The sequence below is a fragment of the Dendrobates tinctorius genome, unplaced genomic scaffold (genome assembly GCF_039654945.1).
Source record: "Dendrobates tinctorius isolate UK_male_01 unplaced genomic scaffold, ASM3965494v1 ptg000003l, whole genome shotgun sequence".
NCBI classification, from domain to species: Eukaryota; Metazoa; Chordata; class Amphibia; order Anura; family Dendrobatidae; genus Dendrobates; species Dendrobates tinctorius.
In genome coordinates, this window is record NW_027361671.1 from 36,822,919 (window position 1) to 36,844,024 (window position 21,106).

Sequence of the window (21,106 nt, forward strand, 5' to 3'; positions counted from 1 at the left end):
TATCTTGGCACACTCCTCCATGCAGATCTTCTCCAAGTTATCTAGGTTCTTTGGGTGTCTCATGTGGACTTTAATCTTGAGCTCCTTCCACAAGTTTTCAATTGGGTTAAGGTCAGGAGACTGACTAGGCCACTCCAACACCTTGATTTTTTCCCTCTTGAACCAGGCCTTGGTTTTCTTGGCTGTGTGCTTTGGGTCGTTGTCTTGTTGGAAGATGAAATGACGACCCATCTTAAGATCCTTGATGGAGGAGCGGAGGTTCTTGGCCAAAATCTCCAGGTAGGTCGTGCTATCCATCTTCCCATGGATGCGGACCAGATGGCCAGGCCCCTTGGCTGAGAAACAGCCCCACAGCATGATGCTGCCACCACCATGCTTGACTGTAGGGATGGTATTCTTGGGGTCGTATGCAGTGCCATCCAGTCTCCAAACGTCACGTGTGTGGTTGGCATCAAAGATCTCGATCTTGGTCTCATCAGACCAGAGAACCTTGAACCAGTCTGTCTGAGTCCTCCAAGTGATCATGAGCAAACTGTAGACGAGCCTTGACATGACACTTTGAAAGTAAAGGTACCTTACGGGCTCGTCTGGAACGGAGACCATTGCGGTGGAGTACGTTACTTATGGTATTGACTGAAACCAATGTCCCCACTGCCATGAGATCTTCCCGGAGCTCCTTCCTTGTTGTCCTTGGGTTAGCCTTGACTCTTCGGACAAGCCTGGCCTCGGCACGGGAGGAAACTTTCAAAGGCTGTCCAGGCCGTGGAAGGCTAACAGTAGTTCCATAAGCCTTCCACTTCCGGATGATGCTCCCAACAGTGGAGACAGGTAGGAAAGGGTTTTGTACCCCTTGCCAGCCTTGTGACCCTCCACGATCTTGTCTCTGATGGCCTTGGAATGCTCCTTTGTCTTTCCCATGTTGACCATGTATGAGTGCTGTTCACAAGTTTGGGGAGGGTCTTAAATAGTCAGAAAAGGCTGGAAAAAGAGATAATTAATCCAAACATGTGAAGCTCATTGTTCTTTGTGCCTGAAATACTTCTTAATACTTTAGGGGAACCAAACAGAATTCTGGTGGTTTGAGGGGTTGAATAATAAATGACCCTCTGAATAAACTTTTCACAATTTAAAAAAAAATTAAACAAAGAAATAACATTCTTTTTTGCTGCAGTGCATTTCACACTTCCAGGCTGATCTACAGTCCAAATGTCACAATGCCAAGTTAATTCCGAATGTGTAAACCTGCTAAATCTGCAGGGGGTTGAATACTACTTGTAGGCACTGTATTTTTCCCAGTATTGGTAGTGGTTTGATTACGCAGGCATTCGGCATGTACGCTAGCAGAGGTTTAACCATAAGCCTATTTCATTGCTAAGCTGTTTACATAAAGTACTTAGGCTTACACCCAGGAAGATGGAAGCAGAACAAAGCATTTCATATACAGAATATACAATTATATGCTAATGTTATCATTGTCGCGAACATTTTAGGGAAAGCCCTGTCATGTATAACTGAAAAGGTAAAATATATGGTACTGTGTGAAAATCAAGGACCGATTCATTACGAGAGGAACAATATTCCTTCATTAATAAAGTGTAGCTCATACAGTATATAGAACCCTAATAGATTTCCTGGCCTGATGAAGATGATGTACTTACTTTGCCAATCCTTAACAGGATGTCTCTGTAATAATGTGTGAGCAAAAGTCACTTTCTCAATGAAAGTCTATGAGAATCAGAAGGATAATGTTAAAGACTTACATTAAAAAAAAAGAACTACCGTAACTGCCTGTGGCGTGAACCAGGAAGAAGGAGCTATGGTCACACGAGGCAGGAGGGTGCTGAAGCTCTGCTGCAAACGGCAGAAGACGGCCATTTGTAAGTATTGTAATGAATGCACTGTACATACATTACAGTTATCTAATGGACAGTAAAATTAAAAAAGTGCTGGAATGGGACATTAACATGATTATATATTTGCTAGGAAAATGTGTTTTAAGGAAAAAAGCCTAGAAAAATTCCAACTATCTATGTGAACAGTGTTCAACCCCTTAATGACCGACAATGTGTCAATTTATGAAACTTGCTTGGATGCTGAGCCGGCTTCATACCAGGCAGATATCGGCTGTGTCACATAGCCAGCATTCTGTATGTAATGGCAGTGGCCAGAGCTTGCTGATTGCTGCAGTCTACTCATTTAAATGTCGCTGACATTCTCTGATGCAATCACTCAGAATCGATTGGTTACCAGTTAGCCATGGGCCTGAAGAAGGTCCTAGAATCATAGAATCATAGAGTTGGAAGGGACCTCCTGGGCCATCTGGTCCAACCCCCTGCTCAAAGCAGGATTCGCTAAATCATCCCAGTCAGATGTCTGTCCAGCCTCTGTTTGAAGACTTCCATTGAAGGAGAACTCACCACTTCTCGTGGCAGCCTGTTCCACTCATTGATCACTCTGTCAAAAAGTTTTTTCTAATATCTAATCTGTCTCCTCCCATTCAGTTTCATCCCATTACTTCTAGTCTTTCCTTGTGCAAATGAGAATAAAGTTGATCCTTCTACAATGTGACAGCCCTTTAGATATTTGTTGACAGCTATTAAGTCTCCTCTCAGTCTTCTCTTTTGCAAACTAAACATTCCCAAATCCTGCAACCTTTCCTCATAAGACAGGGTTTGCAGACCGGTCACCATTCTGGTCGCTCTTTTCTGAACTTGCTCCAGTTTGTTGATGTCTTTTTTAAAATGTGGTGCCCAAGACTGGACACAATATTCCAGATGAGGTCTGACCAAAGAGGTGTAGAGGGAAATAATGACTTCACGTGATCTAGACTGTATGCTTCTGTTAATACATCCTAGAATTGCATTTGCCTTTTTTGCTGCTGCATCACACTGTTGACTCATATTCAGTCTGTGATCTATTAGTATACCCAAGTCTTTTTCACATGTGCTGTCACTTAGCCCTATTCCTCCCATTCTGTATATGCTTTTTTCATTTTTATTGCCCAGATGTAGTACTTTGCATTTCTCCCTGTTAAAAACCATTCTGTTAGTTGCTGCCCACTTCTCCAGTTTATTTATATCTTTTTGAATCCTCTCTCTCTCTTCTCTAGTATTAGCTATCCCTCCTAGCTTTGTGTCATCAGCAAATTTAATCAGTTTACCCTCAATTCCTTCATCTAAATCGTTGATAATGATGTTGAACAATACAGGGTCCAGGCCAGAGCCCTGTGGTACCCCACTTGAGACATTCTTCCAACTGGATGTGCAGCCATTTACGACCACTCTTTGGGTCCGATCACTAAGCCAATTATGAATCCACCTAACAGTTGCCTTGTCCATTCCATAATTAGTCATTTTTTCAATAAGGATTGTATGAGAGACTTTGTCAAATGCTTTGCTGAAGTCAAGATATACTATATCTACAGCATTTCCTTGATCCACCCAATCAGTGATTCCGTCATAGAAGGAAATTAAGTTAGTCTGACATGACTTATTAGTTACAAACCCATGCTGACTCTGTTTAATCACTTCATTCTGATCCAGGTACTGACATACATGTTGTTTAATAATTTGTTCAAAGATCTTTCCTGGTATAGAAGTCAGACTCACCGGCCTATAGTTGCCTGGGTCCACCTTCTTCCCCTTTTTGAAGATAGGAACAACATTTGCTCTTCTCCAGTCTTCTGGCACTTCTCCTGTTCTCCAAGAATTTTCAAAGATTATGGAGAGGGGTTCAAAAATTTCTTCTGCTATCTCCTTCAGTACTCTGGGGTGTAATTCATCTGGATCTGGAGACTTGAATTCATTTAGGTTAGCTAAGTGCTTCCTCTCTATCTCTCTGTTTATAGATATCCTGGATTCTTCTATTCCCTTAATAGGACAGTGAAGAACAGTTGATGTTACATTTCCTTTCTGAGAGAAAACAGATGCAAAATAGGAATTTAAAAGTTCAGCCTTCTCAACGTCCTGTCTTACCATTTCATCATTTTCATCCTGTAAAAATCCTATAGCATCCTTGACTTTTCTTTTACTTTTGACATATCCCCAAAATCCTTTATTATTGCTTTTGACATCTCTTGCAAGCCTCAATTCATTTTCAGCTTTAGATAATCTGATGTGTGCCCTGCAGGTTCTGCAGACAGCATTATATTCTTCTTTAGATATGCCTCCCTCTTTCCATTTTCTAAACATTTTTTTCTTCCTTTTTAGCATGTGCTTAAGTTCTGTGTTCATCCATCCTGGTTTCCTTAAATGCTTCTTATTCTTCCCTCTTTTCGGAATTGTTAACAACTGTGCTTTAAGAATTTCATTTTTCAAGATTTCCCATCCTTCCTGGACATTTTTGTCTTTAAGGATATCCAGCCATTGGATCCCTCCAATTCTCTTTCTGAATCCCTTAAAATCTGCCTTTCTGAAATCTAACCTTGACGTCTGAGTCTTCACAGGTCTTCCGCCTGGAGTTATCCAAAATTCTAAAATAGCATGGTCTCTACCTCCTAGGGTCCCAGCCACTTTTACCTCCTCAACCATTTCCTCCCTGTTTATAAGGATTAGATCCAAGGTAGCAGTTCCCCTTGTTTTCTCCCCAACCTTTTGGAAGATAAAGTTGTCAGCAAGAGAGGATAAGAATTTCCTTGACCTGCCATCTGTCACGGGGTTACTGGGACAGAACAGAGCCAGAAGACCGCAGCATCTGCTTTGCCGCTGAGAAGAAGCACTTCTTCGGCGTATTAAGGGTGTTTGTTTTCTTTCTGCAGGACAGGGGTTAATCGGTCACGTGGGAATCCCTGCTTTCAGCTGTGCTTGGTTAACCACTCCTCTCTCCTATAAAAACTAGGCCTGCAGGCCAGATCATTGTCTGAGATAGCATTTGCTACAAGGATCTGGAGAGAAAGAGGAGCTGGTGTTTGGAGTGCTGGAGGAGTTTATTGTGCGACGGTTGCTTGGTTTGTACTCTTGGAGATTCCTCATCCATTCCAGCTTTGTTTTCTTCCCCCATCCTTCACACCCTAGTGTATACCTCTGCTGCTTGTAAGAGTATTATTTGAGAGTGGAATTTTCTTTTACCCTTGTCTCGTTCCCCTGTCTGTCGGGTTGGTGTACTTCGGTACACGGTAGCGCCTCTCTTCCCCGGGAGGGGGGAATGGGACAGACGCAGGGCTAAAGCTAGGAGACAGGGCTAGGGCGGAGGCCCCGGCATCCATGCCATCTGTGGTATCCCGGGGAACAGGGCGAGTTAGGGTGCCCCCTAGTGTCAGGGCCAGGAAAGGTGCCCCTGGTCTCAGTTTACTCGCCAGCCCAATCGTGACACCATCTTAATCCTTCTGTGCAGCTCAGGGGAATAAAGTAAAAACACAAAAAATATATAATAAAATTTAAACCACCTCTTTCTCCCCATTAAAATAAAAAATGTAAAATTATATATATATAATTGGTTTTGCCATGCCCACAAAAGTCTACTATATTAAAATATAAAATTGATACCGTACTAGAAAAAAAAATAGAAAAGCCAGAATTACTGCTTTTTGGTCTCTGAACTTTCTCCCCTAAAAATACAATAAAAAGTGATGAAAATATCACATGTACCCCAAAATGGTATCAATAAAAATGTCAACTCAGCTTACAAAAAACAAACCCTCATCCAGCTCCATAAACAGGAAAATAAAAAAGTTACAAGTCTCAGAAAATGGTGACACAAACAGAAACTTTTATTTTTGTATTATATTTTGTTGTTTTTTTTCAACATTACAATGACAGTATAACTGGACATGGTATCACCATAATTGTACTGGGCTGGAGAATCGTGTTGCCAGGTCATTTTTGCCATTAATCCAAAATCTCAAAAAACAATGGTGGAATTGCATTTTATTTTATTTATTTTTTTGGCAATTTTGACACACTGGTTCTCCAGGCTTGGGACAAAGTCTGCGGTCACTATATGTGACAGTGTGTGTCTACTCGGCATGTGGTCACATCACCCATCACGGCAGTGTCGGTGATTTATGATACCGTGAGTACTGAGTAATGTACCGTCACATAACGACTGCAGCTCTTAGCTCTCTTTATTTTTTGTGGGAATGGTTTCTATGTGTGGTTTATGACACTGCACCGTGTAAATGTTACAGCAATTTACATTCTATTGAATGAAGACCCTTTAGCTCAGATGAACGTTAGGAATATTGCTCTGCATTCATTTAGTCAACCTGATATTTTCCGAATTGAGTTTTAAAAAATCCTAATAAAGAAAATATTCTAAAATATTCACATTACACCAGCTGGGAAATGAAAATAAACTGTTCTCCACCTTCCCAGTAAGTGTCAGTATTACTATCACACATGGATAGACAGTGCTGCTGAAATGTCCAATGCAGATAATAAACGCCACCTTGTGGACGCACACTGAACTGAGATGCAGAAAAATCCTGCAATTATTTCATTTTCATTGTAACAATGATTTCCAAAATGTCCAGTTTAATATTTTTTTTTTTTTACATTTATGTAAAATAAATTGTCGCTTCAAATTGTCTGAAAATGTATCCTTGAAAGTGGATACACATTGTAATATTGAAAATGGCAACAAACAGATGCAGCTATGTTAACTATACCGTGATGCAGAATTTGACACTTAAAGGGGTTGTCCAATCATATGATACTGATGACCTATCATGAGGGTAGGGCATCAATGGGCATCCATATTGGATCGGTATGGTCTGATACCAGAAACCCCACCAACTAGCTGTTATTAGCTCTGGCGGTGGCCGGGTATAAACACAGCATGGAGCTGCTCTGCACAACTCCATTCAATGTGTAGAGTCCGTTGCAGAGTACTGCAGATCAGCTCGTATTCAAGAAAAGGTTTATTCCGTCCTCTGACTCAGAATATGTTCACTAATTTTGTAGCAGCTCTACTTTTTTAGATAATCTACCCCCAAAAAATGTAGGTGTACCTACACATGAATTTGAGATTTTTTTTCCTTGACAGGGGTATTATGCAGTTCCAAAACAAAATTTTTTTTCGGGTGCCAATGTTTTTTTTTTTTAATGGATTTAGGGTACTTTGAGTCTAGTGAATTACTTTTGCTGAATTAATTCTACTTTTTGTGATAATTCATCCATGAAACTAATGCATTCCCCCAATGTGACTTGTGTGTGATAAGAAATGCAATAACTTTTGGCCTTTTGACTCTTTAACAGTGTCTTAGGTAATTACGTATCCCATATAATTGTTTTGTTTTTCAATTTGTAGGCTTACAATGCTATAAAAGCAACTTTTTGGAGCCAGAGCCAGAATTCTACTGTAATTAATTAATTAGCCATTGAATATCTCAGAAACTAGGTTCAATCTGGCAAAACCAAAGTCATATTCTTAATCAGTACCATAAACTTAATATAAAACCGTTCAGACATCGTTGGCACCAAAATCATTATATACCAGTGTTATAGAATCAAAGATGGTTATTAAATACAATGTGCATTTTAAATTATTATTAAGGTATTAGTCAAATATATAACTGATCATCTGTGATTCAACATCGAATTTGTCAGCGGAGTGATCCATAGAAATGTGTGGCAACGCAGTAGAACACAGGGCCGTATTTCCCATTAGGCACTCTCGGGCACGTGCCTAGGGCGGGACTCTGCGGAGGGGTGGCACCTCAGCAATGTTTTTTTTTTTCTCCGGTCGGTCCATCCCTCCTCCCCCCTCTCTCGATGACATCATACTCACCTCCTGGCTATGGTTATGCTATACCCACTAGCGCAGATGATTCTGAGTCCGAGGCTTTGTCAAAGAATGACGTTACATCACAGAATGACATGCTTTACGGCATGCGTTGTGATGTGCCAAATAATAGGGATCAATGGCAGCGTTAACGGACTGCGTTACACTGCGTTATACCATGGTGTAACGCAGTCCGTCTAACGGACTGCCTAAACGCAATGTGACCCCAGCCTAACCCCGCAGCACTTTACATACATCATCAACAATGTCCCGATTGGGGCTCACAATCTAAACAGCCTATTAATAGGTCTTTTGAGTGTGGTAGGAAACCCACACAAACACGGGGAGAACATATAAACTCTTCTCAGATGTCATCCTTGTTGGGATTTGAACCCCAGACCCCAGTGCTACAAAGCTGTTGTGTTGACTACTGAGCAACTATATACAGTACTAAGCCACCATATACAGTGCTAACCACTGAGCCACCGCGTACAGTGCTAACCACTGAGCCACCGTGCTGCCATAATAGCTATGCAAGAATATTTTTTCTGGCAGCATTGTATATTAGCTTCATTTCACCCCTTCAAACTTTTTATATGTGCATGTAGCTCTTTCCAAGACAAACTCCATAAATACCTTTATATGGTCAGTCCCTTTCTCCCATATTCAGAAATCAGCATTTCAATTGATATATAAATAATGCCTAACGACTATGGTGGATATTATCTGTCACTCCAGCTCTATCTCCCACAGAGTGCCACCTCCTTCACTGACAGCCTCTATGCTGTGTTTCCTTCTGGAAATAAGAGCTGTAAGTCGATCAGGAAAAGGTGGCACTGAGCGGGTATAGAGCTGGAGCAACAGATCTACTCCCTCATTTGAATATGTATGCAAACCGATTTCAGATGACTGGACTGAACATGTGAAAATATTGCTGGAATTGTCTTTGAAAGAGCTACATGGGCATACACATAGATTCGGACTCTATTCCCTATGGGACTTGCGAACATGTGCAGCACTTGTGGTTTTGCACTTGCGGTGAGACAAATAAAACGCAGCTAGTAGCGTTTTTTTCCGTTGCTGCAAGTACCGCATTTGCGGGATCGCGGCAAAACTGCAAGTGCCGCACATGTCCGCAAGTCCCAGAGGGAATGAATGAGGCCGAATGCAGCGTTGCCATAAGTGATCCGTTACGTGACAGATGCAGAAAAACTGCCGGATCTGCCGCGAATGGCGAAAATCGCTGATGTGAAAGTAGCCTAAGTCACTGCCGACAGTGTCTGCATTAGTCATACTCACCAATGGGGGGGGGGGGGCAGCACGAAAAGTGCTTAGGGCAGCACAAACTCTGAATACGGCCCTGGCAACCCCATTGACGTCTTTTCACTTCAAGCTGAGTCAGTGTGCTCCTGGTTTTGAGAGTGAAAGGTTGGTATTAACTAGACGCTGTCTGTTCCTTCCTAAATACTTAAGAATTCAAAGCGGCGGTGCTTACTGATTAAGCTGACAACCATTCTTAAATGTATTTTTGATTTTGTCTAATCTTTATATTTTTCACCCTTGCAGGGTGTCCTCACGAAGACACTGTTTGAATCATTCCAATTGCTTTTGCTACGTTTGTGGAGTATATACATTGAGGAAACAAAGAAAATCCATATCTGAATTTGTGAAAAGAGCATTCCTAAGCTATTTCAAAATAAAACTAGGGGACCATAATAAGACATGAGCTCCACACATTGTCTGTAAGTCTTGTATTGTATTGGGCACCATCAGCAATGAACAAGTGGTACAAGGAAATGTCTGAACTTTGACATATCTATGGTTTGGAGAGATCAGAGGAAACACAGAGATGATTGTTACCTCTGTGTGGTTACCATAAAGGACATTAATTGATGTTATCGGAGTAAATTATAATTACTGATCTGCCACTACACATTGACTGCAGTTGTTCGGTGCAGCTCTACTCAATGTTTACGTCCAGCCACTGATGGAGGTACTAACATCTGATTTGTTTGGGTCTCTAGGTGTTGGGTCTCACCAATCTGACACTGATCATCTATTTCAGAGATGGGTCGCCAATATTTTACTCTTAAAGTGTAAGTTAAAGTGTAAAGTGCCGGATAACAGTTTTCGGCATTGTAACATATACATCGTTAGAAAATGTTACATCTACAACATTGCATGCGATATCTGATATTTACCTTTTTATGCTTGTAGTAGTGAAGACTCCCATCATGTTTGAGAACGAACCACCTCTTCCTCCATCCTTTCAACAATCCTGAATGAGTTCGCTTATGTAAATAACCCCGGCATGTTGGTCTGGGAGTATTAGGAAAGCGGCTGATGTCTGATCCAACCACCAAAGTCAAAACATCAGGGCCTGAAGAACACAATAAATTAGAAAAGATAATAAACCAAAAATATTCTGTACTCAAGTACCCCGCGGAATCAGGAATCAAGTACCAAGGAATCAGGCGCAGGTTCAGACACAATAACAGGCATAAACTTCCATCATTAGACTGATCTGAAGATGGGGTTTAGGGCCAATTATTAGTGATTTCTCATATGGGTTGATCCACAAGTAACTCATTAGAATTTATTGATGCCATCCTGTGGGCACAGGATAACAACATCATTCAGGATGTAATAACAAAATGGACTTATGTTTTAAATACACTGCAAGTTGGCCCTTAAAATAAATATCCTGTTGTGGTCAGTTATGCTGGTCTGACTGCCAGCATTGCATGTTTTCAGGATTTCCTTAATATTGACCAGGTAACAGAATAATTATCAGAGCATTGCCATGGCTTTCCTCTCTATTGGATACAGTCGTGCTCAAAAGATTAGATACCCCAGCAGAATTTTTGCTTTCTTGGCCTTTTCTCAGAGAATATGAATGATAACACTAAATTTTTTCTCCACTCATGGTTAGTGGTTGGGTGAAGCCATATATTGTCACTCTACTGTGTTTTCTCTTTTTAAATCATAATGACAACTCAAAACATCCAAATGACCTTGATCAAAAGTTTACATAGCCCATTTCTTAATACCATGTTTGCCCCCTCTAACATCAATGACAGCTTGATGTCTTTTGTGTTAGTTGCGGATGAGGTTCTTTATTATCTCAGATGGTAAAGCTGCACACTCTTCTTGGCAAAAAGCCTCCAGTTCCTGTAAATTCCTGGGTTGTCTAGAATGAACTGCATGCTTGAGATCTCCCCAGAGTGTTTCAATGATATTGAGGTCAGGACACTGATATGGCCACTCCAGAACCTTCACTTTGTTCTGCTGTAGCCAATGACAGGTCGACTTGGCCTTGTGTTTTGGATCGTTGTTATGTTGGAACGTCCAAGTATGTGCCATGCGCAGTTTCCGGGCTGATGATTGCAAATTTGCCTCTAGTATTTGCTGATGAATGCAACACGTTATCTTTCCTTCAACTTTGACCAAGTTTCCTGTGCCTTTGTAGCTAACACATACCCAAAACGTCAGCAATGCACCTCCGTGCTTTACTGTAGGAATGGTGTTCCTTTCATCTAAGGCCTTGTTGACCTCTCTCCAAATGTAACGTTTATGGTTGTGGCCAAAAAGGTCAATTTTGGTCTCATCACTCCAAATTACCTTGTTCCAAAAGTTTTCAGGCTTATCTCTGTGCTTTTTTGCGTATTGTAGGCGAAATACTTTGTGGCATTTGCGCAGTAATTGCTTTCTTCTGGCAACACGACCATGCAGCCAATTTTTCTTTAAGTGCCTCCTTATTGTACATCTTGAAACAGCCACACCACTAGTTTTCAGAGAGTCCAGTATTTCAGCTGTTATTTGTGGGTTTTTCTTTGCATTCTGAACAATTTTCCTGGCAGTTGTGGATGAAATTTTTGTTGGTCTACCTGACCGTGGTTTTCTTTTTACAGAGCCCCTGATTTTCCGTTTGTTAATCACAGTTTGAACACTGCAGACTGGCATTATCAATTCCTTGGATATCTTTTTGTATTCCTTTCCTGTTTTATACAGTTCAGCTCCACCTTTTCCCGTAGATCCGTTGACAATTCTTTTGCTTTCCCTATGACTCACAATCCAGAAACGTCAATGGCTAGAAGTAAGATGCAAGAGTCTATCTGGATCCCAGAAACTCACTCAGCTTTTATGCACACGCACTGATTGCAAGCAAACAGGTCACAGGTGAGAATGTTACCTTTAGTAGCCATTCAAACCCATTTGTGTCAACTTCTGTGCATTTTATCATGCCAAAATCAGCAGGGTATGTAAACTTTTGATCAGGGTCATTTGGATATTTTGGGTTGTCATTATGATTTAAAAAGAGAAAACAGTAGTTTGACAATAAATGGATTCACCCAACCACTAACCATGAGTGGAGAAAAAGTTTTGGTGTTATCATTCATATTCTCTGAAAAAAGACCAAGAAAGCAAAAATTTGGCAAAGAAATCTGCTTTATGGTTTTTCTTTAATCTCCTTGCTGTCTGTGATTCTTCAGTCATTCTCCCTGTCTGTTAACGACAGGTGACTGCTGAGATTTCAAACTTCAAACAGAGGTTGCATGTCATTCACAGACTAGAGGCAGGTGGAGTGGCCGGGGAAACACACACAAGAAGAAGACCCCGTGTACAGTCCAGCCCCTGAGCACCAAAATCTATTGGCAGAAAGCTTCAAATGGTGATTAAAGAAGAACCACAAAGTGGATTTCTTCACCAAAGATATCAATTTAGTCTGTATTACTGCGCGATTACAGCCATGACTTTACTCTACATTACAAATCGTTCTAACAGGTTCTCTTTCCAACATTACAATTAGGTTGAACTTTGTAACTTATCAATTAAAGACAATAAGCAATTCAAGCCAAGCTTATTTTGGTAAGGAGCCATACAGTAAGGGAAAACCTTAAGGCATCCATGCACATTAGATGAAAATGGGAAAACAAATGATTGTTTGTCGAAAGCCCCAATCGTACTTCGGCCTACATCAGTCAATCTTGGCTTTTTTCCAGCCAGTGCTTATCAACATCTGAAACAATTGAACTGTTTATATTGATCGTTCTTTTCCCCAAGTTGAAATCATCTACTTAATTCCAGTTTTATCTAATGTGTATGGACTCCCTACAATAGACTTACAAAACCATGGAAGGTGGCCCAAAGGCACATGCACATGATACACTGAAGAAGAAGAAGAAGAAGAATGCTAGAGTGACTATCGCACATATCCACATATGTTGTGGATAGTATATCTGTAGAAGTTATAGGGTGGGCAAAAATAAAGAAAATCAATACCCAGATGCATGATATCCATTTTTCAAAAGATGATTATGTGATTTCTGTTTTCTATATTTCAATACAATTAATGTAAAATACAATAATATCATATATTGTGTGTCTGTAATTAGGGTCAGCTTCAAGCTTTACTTTGTTTCACTACATTTTTGCCAAGTTTTAGATTCATTTTTGGTAGTTTTAAAGGGGGATTTACAAAATAGTCAAGCCCCCTTTGAAGAAAAAAGCTGTCGTAACCATCAGTTATCACTGGGGGACACCTGGGTTGATGCATCGCCTTCAGTGTCCACTAGAGTGGATGAAAGTGGAGTACCTGACGGAGAACGTCCTTTGGTGATGTCGATATACCGATATCTTGTTGAAATAAATGCAAAAAAGGGCTATTCCAGGGCTGAATTATGTCCGTCGTAGGATTGGTGGTTGTGGCTGTGCCTTGTACTGCATTTAAAATGAGGAGACTGCAAGCACGTAGGGTGCAGTAACGGACTATACACAGACCAAGGGTGAAAGGGGTTTATTATACAGTAGAAACTCCACGCAGGGAGAAAACGGAGGAATAATATTCCCTAATACAGCAAAAGGCTAATGGGGATAACTTGAGGAACAGGGACAAGTAAAGCCGACAATACAATAAAATATAACGTATCACTCAGGCGCCAGTCACGGTTGAACTTCTGTCTGTGACTGGTGCTGCCTAGATTGCATCACAGTGGAGGTCTGCCACAATCCTGAGGTAAATGATGTAGTATCTTTTGATGTTAGAGGTGTCCTCCCGTGGTCCTGATGATGGCGGCAAATCCTCGGGATACCCTCCATTAATTTATCAGTGGGCGCGGCGGTAGTCGGACCGCCACCGATCACGTCTTTATGGCTCATCCAAAGACGCTGAATTTATCAAACCAGTCATGTTCACAAATCGTGGACGTGATGTTGACTTTGTGTGCCCGTCTGCATGTTGGACGAGCATGTGAGCTACCTGCTATTTACCTACACTAGCTTGTAAATCGTATCCATGTGGACTGGCACATAGGATTATATTGGTCCCTGTGCTGTCCGTTCTCCACATGGACAGCACAGGGACCAAATACATGTTCATCTGCACGTACCCTAAGTATAGGTCATGAATATGACAGTCCAGCAGAACATTGATAAAGCCGCACATAGCCTTAACATTTAATTTTTCATCTCCAGTAAAATGGCTCTGCTGGCAGGGATAGGGTTAAACATCTGATTTCTCGTTATTGTGACTTCATTTGTCAAAGTCAGCTGCGCGCTGCACAAAAGAAATGGGAAAATAGTAGATATTTTGTGCAATGATTGGCACATTTCATCTTTGATTTGACAGACGAACAAAATGGTTGCAGTGAAACAAGAACAATGATTCAATCTGTTTTGTTCTGGATTTACAAACTGCTCTAGAAATTAATAAAAATTTTTATACATTTACTGTATCATACTGAGAAGGCCTGAATATAGCATTTCAGCAGAAAAGACTGCAAATTGGTAGCTGTGCTAATATTATTATCCGAAGCTTTTAGTCCATAAAGTGATGACGATACGAAAGAAAAAAAATTTCTGTTTGAAGAAATGAAACAAAATTATATACTTTATTGGCAAAAGATGAAAAATGGGACATTGGGCAACGATAAAGATGATTATATGAAGCTGCTTAGAAACCTGTAACTAGATTTTTGTCCCCCCCCCCCCCCGAAAGCAGCCTGATGTAGGGGCAAAGATCCCGATTCCAGCAATGTATCATTTACTGGGCTGCTTGCTGCAGTTTTGATGAAATCACTCTTTTCTCTGATGCAGATAAAGCAGTTCTCTGAATGTTGAGCTCTGTATAACCTCACCCATACCACTGAATGCCAGCTTCCTGTTTGCCCTGTGCATAGGCAGAAAGATGCCAATCTGTGGTGTGAACAGGGTTACAGAGGTAATGAATATGGAAGACTACATGGCAGAAATTACTAGTCCATTAGTAATGATCTTCGGCTGATAAAACAATGACTTTGTCAAAACTGTAGCAAGGGTCTCTGTCTCTATATCATGTTGTCGTAGATGGGGTTGTAAAAACTTTGTGATGGATTCCTTTTAAGTGAATTGAATAGATTTCCTTATTCGTCACCTCTATCAAGTAACCTTAAAAAGAGCATCACCTTCTCTGGAAAACTCAGTATGTCCATAAATTGCATAAATAGCACAGTAGTGCAATCCTCATGTGCGTATATAATATAATTTTAGGGAAAAATAGCATTTGTGGTGGCGAGAGGCAAATATACAGGACATAAACTGGCGGTAATACAAAGGAAGTGGCTTGATTCAGCTAGTAAATGGCTTGGGCATTATAACAACCTTGCCCACACACAGGGCACATCTACTTAGGGCTGGCATCACCACCTGGCACACCCAGGCAAGTGGACTAACGGGGGGGCACGCACTATTGGCACCAGGCCCCCCTCACATCGTAATTTCAACTGCTTCAAATACAGTCATATGTTAAAGTTCGGGCACCCCTATTAATGTTAACCTTTTTCTTTATAACAATTTTGGTTTTTGCAACAGCTATTTCAGTTTCATATATCTAATAACTGATGGACTCAGTTATATTTCTGGATTCAAATGAGGTTTATTGTACTAACAGAAAATGTGCAATCTGCATTTAAACAAAATTTGACCAGTGCAAAAGTATAGGCACCCTTATCATTTTCTTGATTTGAACACTCCTAACTACTTTTTACTGACTTCCTGAAGCACTAAATTGGTTTTGTAACCTCATTGAGCTTTGAACTTCATAGCCAGGTGTATCAAATCATGAGAAAAGGTATTTAAGGTGGCCACTTGCAAGTAGTTCTATTTGATTCTCCTATGAAGAGTGGCATCATGGGCTCCTCAAAACAACTCTCAAATGATCTGAAAACAAAGATTATTCAACATAGCTTTTCAGGGGAAGGATACAAAAAGTTGTCTCAGAGATTTAACCTGTCAGTTTCGACTGTGAGGAACATAGTAAGGAAATGGACGAACACAGGTACAGTTCTTGTTAAGCCCAGAAGTGGCAGGCCAAGAAAAATATCAGAAAGGCAGAGAAGAAGAATGGTGAGAACAGTCAAGGACAATCCACAGACCACCTCCAAAGACCTGCAGCATCATCTTGCTGCAGATGGTGTCACTGTGCATCGGTCAACAATACAGCGCACTTTGCACAAGGAGAAGCTGTATGGGAGAGTGATGCGAAAGAAGCCGTTTCTGCAAGTACGCCACAAACAGAGTCGCCTGAGGTATGCAAAAGCACATTTGGACAAGCCAGTTACATTTTGGAAGAAGGTCCTGTGGACTGATGAAACAAAGATTGAGTTGTTTGGTCGTACAAAAAGGCGTTATGCATGGAGGCTAAAAAACACAGCATTCCAAGAAAAACACTTGCTACCCACAATAAAATTTGGTGGAGGTTCCATCATGCTTTGGGGCTGTGTGGCCAATGCCGGCACCGGGAATCTTGTTAAAGTTGAGGGTCGCATGGATTCAACTCAGTATCAGCAGATTCTTGACAATAATGTGCAAGAATCAGTGACGAAGTTCAAGTTACGCAGGGGATGGATATTTCAGCAAGACAATGATCCAAAACACCGCTCCAAATCTACTCAGGCATTCATGCAGAGGAACAAGTACAATGTTCTGGAATGGCCATCCCAGTCCCCAGACCTGAATATCATTGAACATCTGTGGGATGATTTGAAGCGGGCTGTCCATGCTCAGCGACCATCAAACTTAACTGAAGTGGAATTGTTTTGTAAACAGGAATGGTCACAAATACCTTCATCCAGGATCCAGGAACTCATTAATAGCTACAGGAAGCGACTAGAGGCTGTTATTTTTGCAAAAGGAGGATCTACGAAATATTAATGTCACTTTTATGTTGAGGTGCCCATACTTTTGCACCGGTCAAATTTTGTTTAAATGCAGATTGCACATTTTCTGTTAGTACAATAAACCTCATTTGAATCCAGAAATATAACTGAGTCCATCAGTTATTAGATATATGAAACTGAAATAGCTGTTGCAAAAACCAAAATTGTTATAAAGAAAAAAGGTTAACATAAATAGGGGTGCCCAAACTTTAACATATGACTGTACTTACCTATCCCTGTTCCCTGCTACTCTTCATCACCTTCTGACTCTCTGTGATGTCTCAGGAGCACGCCCTCTGTGCCGAGCAGAAAGAGAGAGACCGGAGCAGCGGGGAACGAGGACAAGTGAGTGTATTTCATTATTATTTTTTATGTATGAAGCATTATTTGGGGCTCATTTTACTGTATGGAGCAATATATGGGGCCCATTATACTGTATGGAGCAATATGTAGGACCCATTGTACTACCTAGAGCAATATATGGGGCCCATTATTCTGTATGGAGCATTATGTGGTGCCCATTATACTGCATGAAGCACTATGTAGTGCCCATTATACTGCATGGAGCACTATGTTGTGCCCATTATACTGCATGGAGCACTATGTTGTGCCCATTATACTGCATGGAGCACTATGTGGTGCCCATTATACTATGTGGAGCTTTATATGGGGCTCATAACACTGTATGGAGGACTATGTGGTGCCCAAAATACTGTATGGAAGACAATACTGCCCGGTTTCTGAGCTATTGTAGAATTTACAATAGATATCACTCATGTAATGTAAGAAATAAGTGAAATAATTGGCATTGTACTATACCTATATTTCTCTGCTGTATCTGTGCATCATGAATGATGGTATGAGATGAGGCCATGTGTAGACCCTTCAGCCTCACAGCATTGCTTCACCTACGAAATGCTAAAATTCCAGTGGAGGTTAGAGATAATCTATTATGGTTGGTAATCTTAGGATGGCGTCAAGCTAGACGAGTTAGTGGTCTTGACCCCCACGTCTCGATGTTTCTTCCCTTTCAAGGTAATCCCTGTTTCCTACAAGGCAAGCCACCTCCCATTTACTAGGTGCTTGGAAACAATGGGTGTAGACTGGTCCGAGATACGTTAACAAATAATCAATGCCTTCTTACCTTAGAGGACATGGTTTTCAAATACCCAATCCTTACAGAAGACAATTTTACTATCTCTCAAATTAGACATTACGTAAGCTCAATATTGCGAGACATACCGGATGATGCTAGAACGCACCCTCTAAATTTAATATCCATTAAAGCCCAATTGGGAACTTATTCTATGAGTCTTATATATAAATCATTAAAGCCTTCTATACATTGGTCGAACTCTTCACCAGGCCCAGGAAAATGGGTTGCTCAGTTAACGAACTGTCGGGTAAATGACCTTTTGAAAGCCACACTGCGTATTAACTCTATATTACCATATGACAGTTACATAACCATGTCTCTTATGATATTTCATAGAGCATACATCTCCCCGGAGGTCAAGTCTAAAATGTCCCCCTCAGGGGACTATCCCTGCCCTAAATGCTTACACTCTCCAGCTGATTGTTACGGTTGTGCTATGGAGAGGTAAGGAGACTAGTACAACCCGGAGTGGACCCTCTGGGTCACGGCTCCAGAGCCCCTGCAGGCGAGCTCGCCAGGTGGAACCACCCCCTATACAGGGAGTGTTAGGGGCAGGCCCACAAGGGATGAAACCGTGACAACCGGAGCCAAAGGGACGACTGGGTAGTCACCAGGGAGGCAGAGGCAGAGAATCCGAGATGCAACAACAGAGGGAGGTAACAGACTGCGGAACTAAGAGACAGGGAGTTCCCGGGTCAGGCGGAGACTGGAGGCTGCAAGAGAGGGAGATATATGATAACATATAAGACACGGAGCTCAGGAAGAACAAACCAAGACTCTAATAAGCAAGAGACACACAGAGAGCCTACCCAAGATGGGAGCAGGGAGAGACACAAGAGCCGGAAAGACAGGGACACAGGGAGAGCAATGGGGGAGGACACAGAGGCTGCTAGCAGTAGAACCGGCAGAGAATACACAGAAGCAGGACAGGGCCTGAAGAATGGGCGAACGCTGGCCGAACGGACAGCGACACCTAATAAGATTAACAGGCGTCTTACCTAGAGAGACGCCGGGAAGATATAGCCGGTGGGCGCCGCCATGACGGGGGCGGAGCCACCGCGTCAGAGGTCCCATCAGTCTGAGCGCCGGGTGGAACGTCGGACGCATGCACGCAGGACCGACGTCTAGGAGGCCGGATGTCGGGAGCGGGGACGCACCGTGGAGTGGGAGCACGGCGGGTGGTGCGCCTGGGGCTGCGCAGGTAAGTGATGGTGCCGGTAGGGTGCGTGACACTGATATTTTCCATTGCCTTTGGGACTGCCCAAAAATAAGGGAGGTGTGGGATACACTTCTGCAACATCTTATCAACACTTTTAGCAGATCTATCTCCCTCTCCCCGGAATAGGCCATATTTAATACTCTCACACAGGACCAGTTGGTGAGGCTTTCTGTCCAGAAGCGCCGCATCTTGTCCATATGGGCGGGAGCCACACGTAAAAGCATTCCTCATTTGTGGGCACAAGATGTAACACCTTCTTTAAGCCTAATTACTACAAAAGTAACATATCTCTTCAAAATGGATTGGACAGAGGCCTTACTTAATAAAGAAAAAGACACCGAAAGCTTTTTTTTCACATGGTCCTCTTTTATTAATACTCTCTTCCACAAGCCAGGCGATACATAGTTGTTTCCAGCTCACCAACTGGTATATGAGAGAGCAGCTTGCCGACTGGATTGAAATTGTGTTATTGAGTAGCTTGTTAAACTGGATTGAAATTGCGTTACGAAGTTATAGAGTCTGCCCGGGGAGTGGGGGGAGGAGGGGGAGGCTTATAGTTGAAAAATGCCATCTAATGTTAATAATATTGCATAAATGTTCTTCTGTTATGTTATTGGACATTATATGTATACTTTGTATTACACTCAATAAAGACGGTTTAAAAACAAACAAACAAAAAAAGAATGATGCTATGTGTTAAAGGGGCCCACTGAGAATATTTCCTCCGGGGCCATAGAAAACCTGCAGCTGGCCCTGTACCGCCCTTCTTGAAACCTACCGTATATACTCGAATATAAGCCAAGATTTTCAGCCCATTTTTTTGGGCTGCAAGTCCACCTCTTGGCTTATACTCAAGTCATATACCGGAGGTCGGCGGGGGAGCGGGGGTGTCAGAGATCATACTCACCCCCTCCTGGCACGGTCTCTGCAGCCCCCTTGCTTCTACCATGGTCTCGGTGCCCCTGCTCTTCCTGCGTTCAGCGGTCACGTGGTACCACTCATAAAAGTCATGAATATGTGCATATTCAAGCCTTTAATGAGCGATACCATGTGACCACTGAACGCAGGAAGAGCAGGGGCACCGAGATCATGGAAGAAGCAGGGGCTGCAGAGACCGTGCGCCAGAAGGGGGTGAGTTTGACAGGGAAGGACGGGGAGCAGTGCAATATTCACCTGTCCCTGTTCCACCGCCGCATGCTGCTCTGTCCTCCTCGTCCTCTGACTGTGACGTTCAGGTCAGAGGGCACAATGACATAGTCAGTGCACGCCCTCTGCTGAACGTCACTGCAGAGACCCGGGAGACAGAGTGGCACGCAGTGGTGGAACGCGGACAGGTAAATATCGCAGGCGCCAGGGGCCTGAGCCAGCGGCAACACCGGCACCTGGCCCACATAGCGCGCCAGTGTCCCCACCTGCTCAGGACACTGGCACCTGGCCCCCAGCGACGAGAGGTGAGTATGTCTTTTTTTTTCTTAATAGCAGCAGCAGCGGCAGCAGCAACATATGGGCCGCATTTATCTATGGAGCATCTTCTTGGGCCACCATTAACCCTTGTGCAGCATTTTATGGGGGTATTTATCTATGGAGCATCTTTTTGGACCACCATTAACCCTTGTGCAGCATTTTATGGAGGGTAATTATCTATGGAACATCTTTTTGGACCACCATTAACCATTGTGCAGCATTTTATGGGGGGGTATTTATTTATGGAGCATCTTTTTCGACCACCATTAACCCTTGTGCAGCACCACCCTCGGCTTATACTCGAGTCAATACGTTTTCCCAGTTTTTGTGGCAAAATCAGGGGTCTCAGCTTAT

At 42.2% G+C, this 21,106-nt stretch overlaps 1 protein-coding gene and 1 long non-coding RNA gene across 3 annotated transcripts in view; one reads left to right on the top strand and one right to left on the bottom strand.

Moving 5' to 3' along the window:
* Nucleotides 1–21,106, bottom strand: part of LOC141050066 (uncharacterized) — a 145,245-nt gene that overhangs the window by 40,748 nt on the left and 83,391 nt on the right. For both annotated transcript variants that reach the window (XM_073547001.1, XM_073546932.1), the window contains one exon: nucleotides 9,921–10,099. In XM_073547001.1, the coding sequence (XP_073403102.1) occupies nucleotides 9,921–10,099 (179 nt within the window). The remainder of the gene's footprint in view (nucleotides 1–9,920; nucleotides 10,100–21,106) is intronic.
* On the top strand, nucleotides 9,080–10,459 carry LOC141050221 (uncharacterized). Its single transcript, XR_012220501.1, has 2 exons — nucleotides 9,080–9,815; nucleotides 9,937–10,459. It is a non-coding gene; the product is annotated as an uncharacterized lncRNA (long non-coding RNA).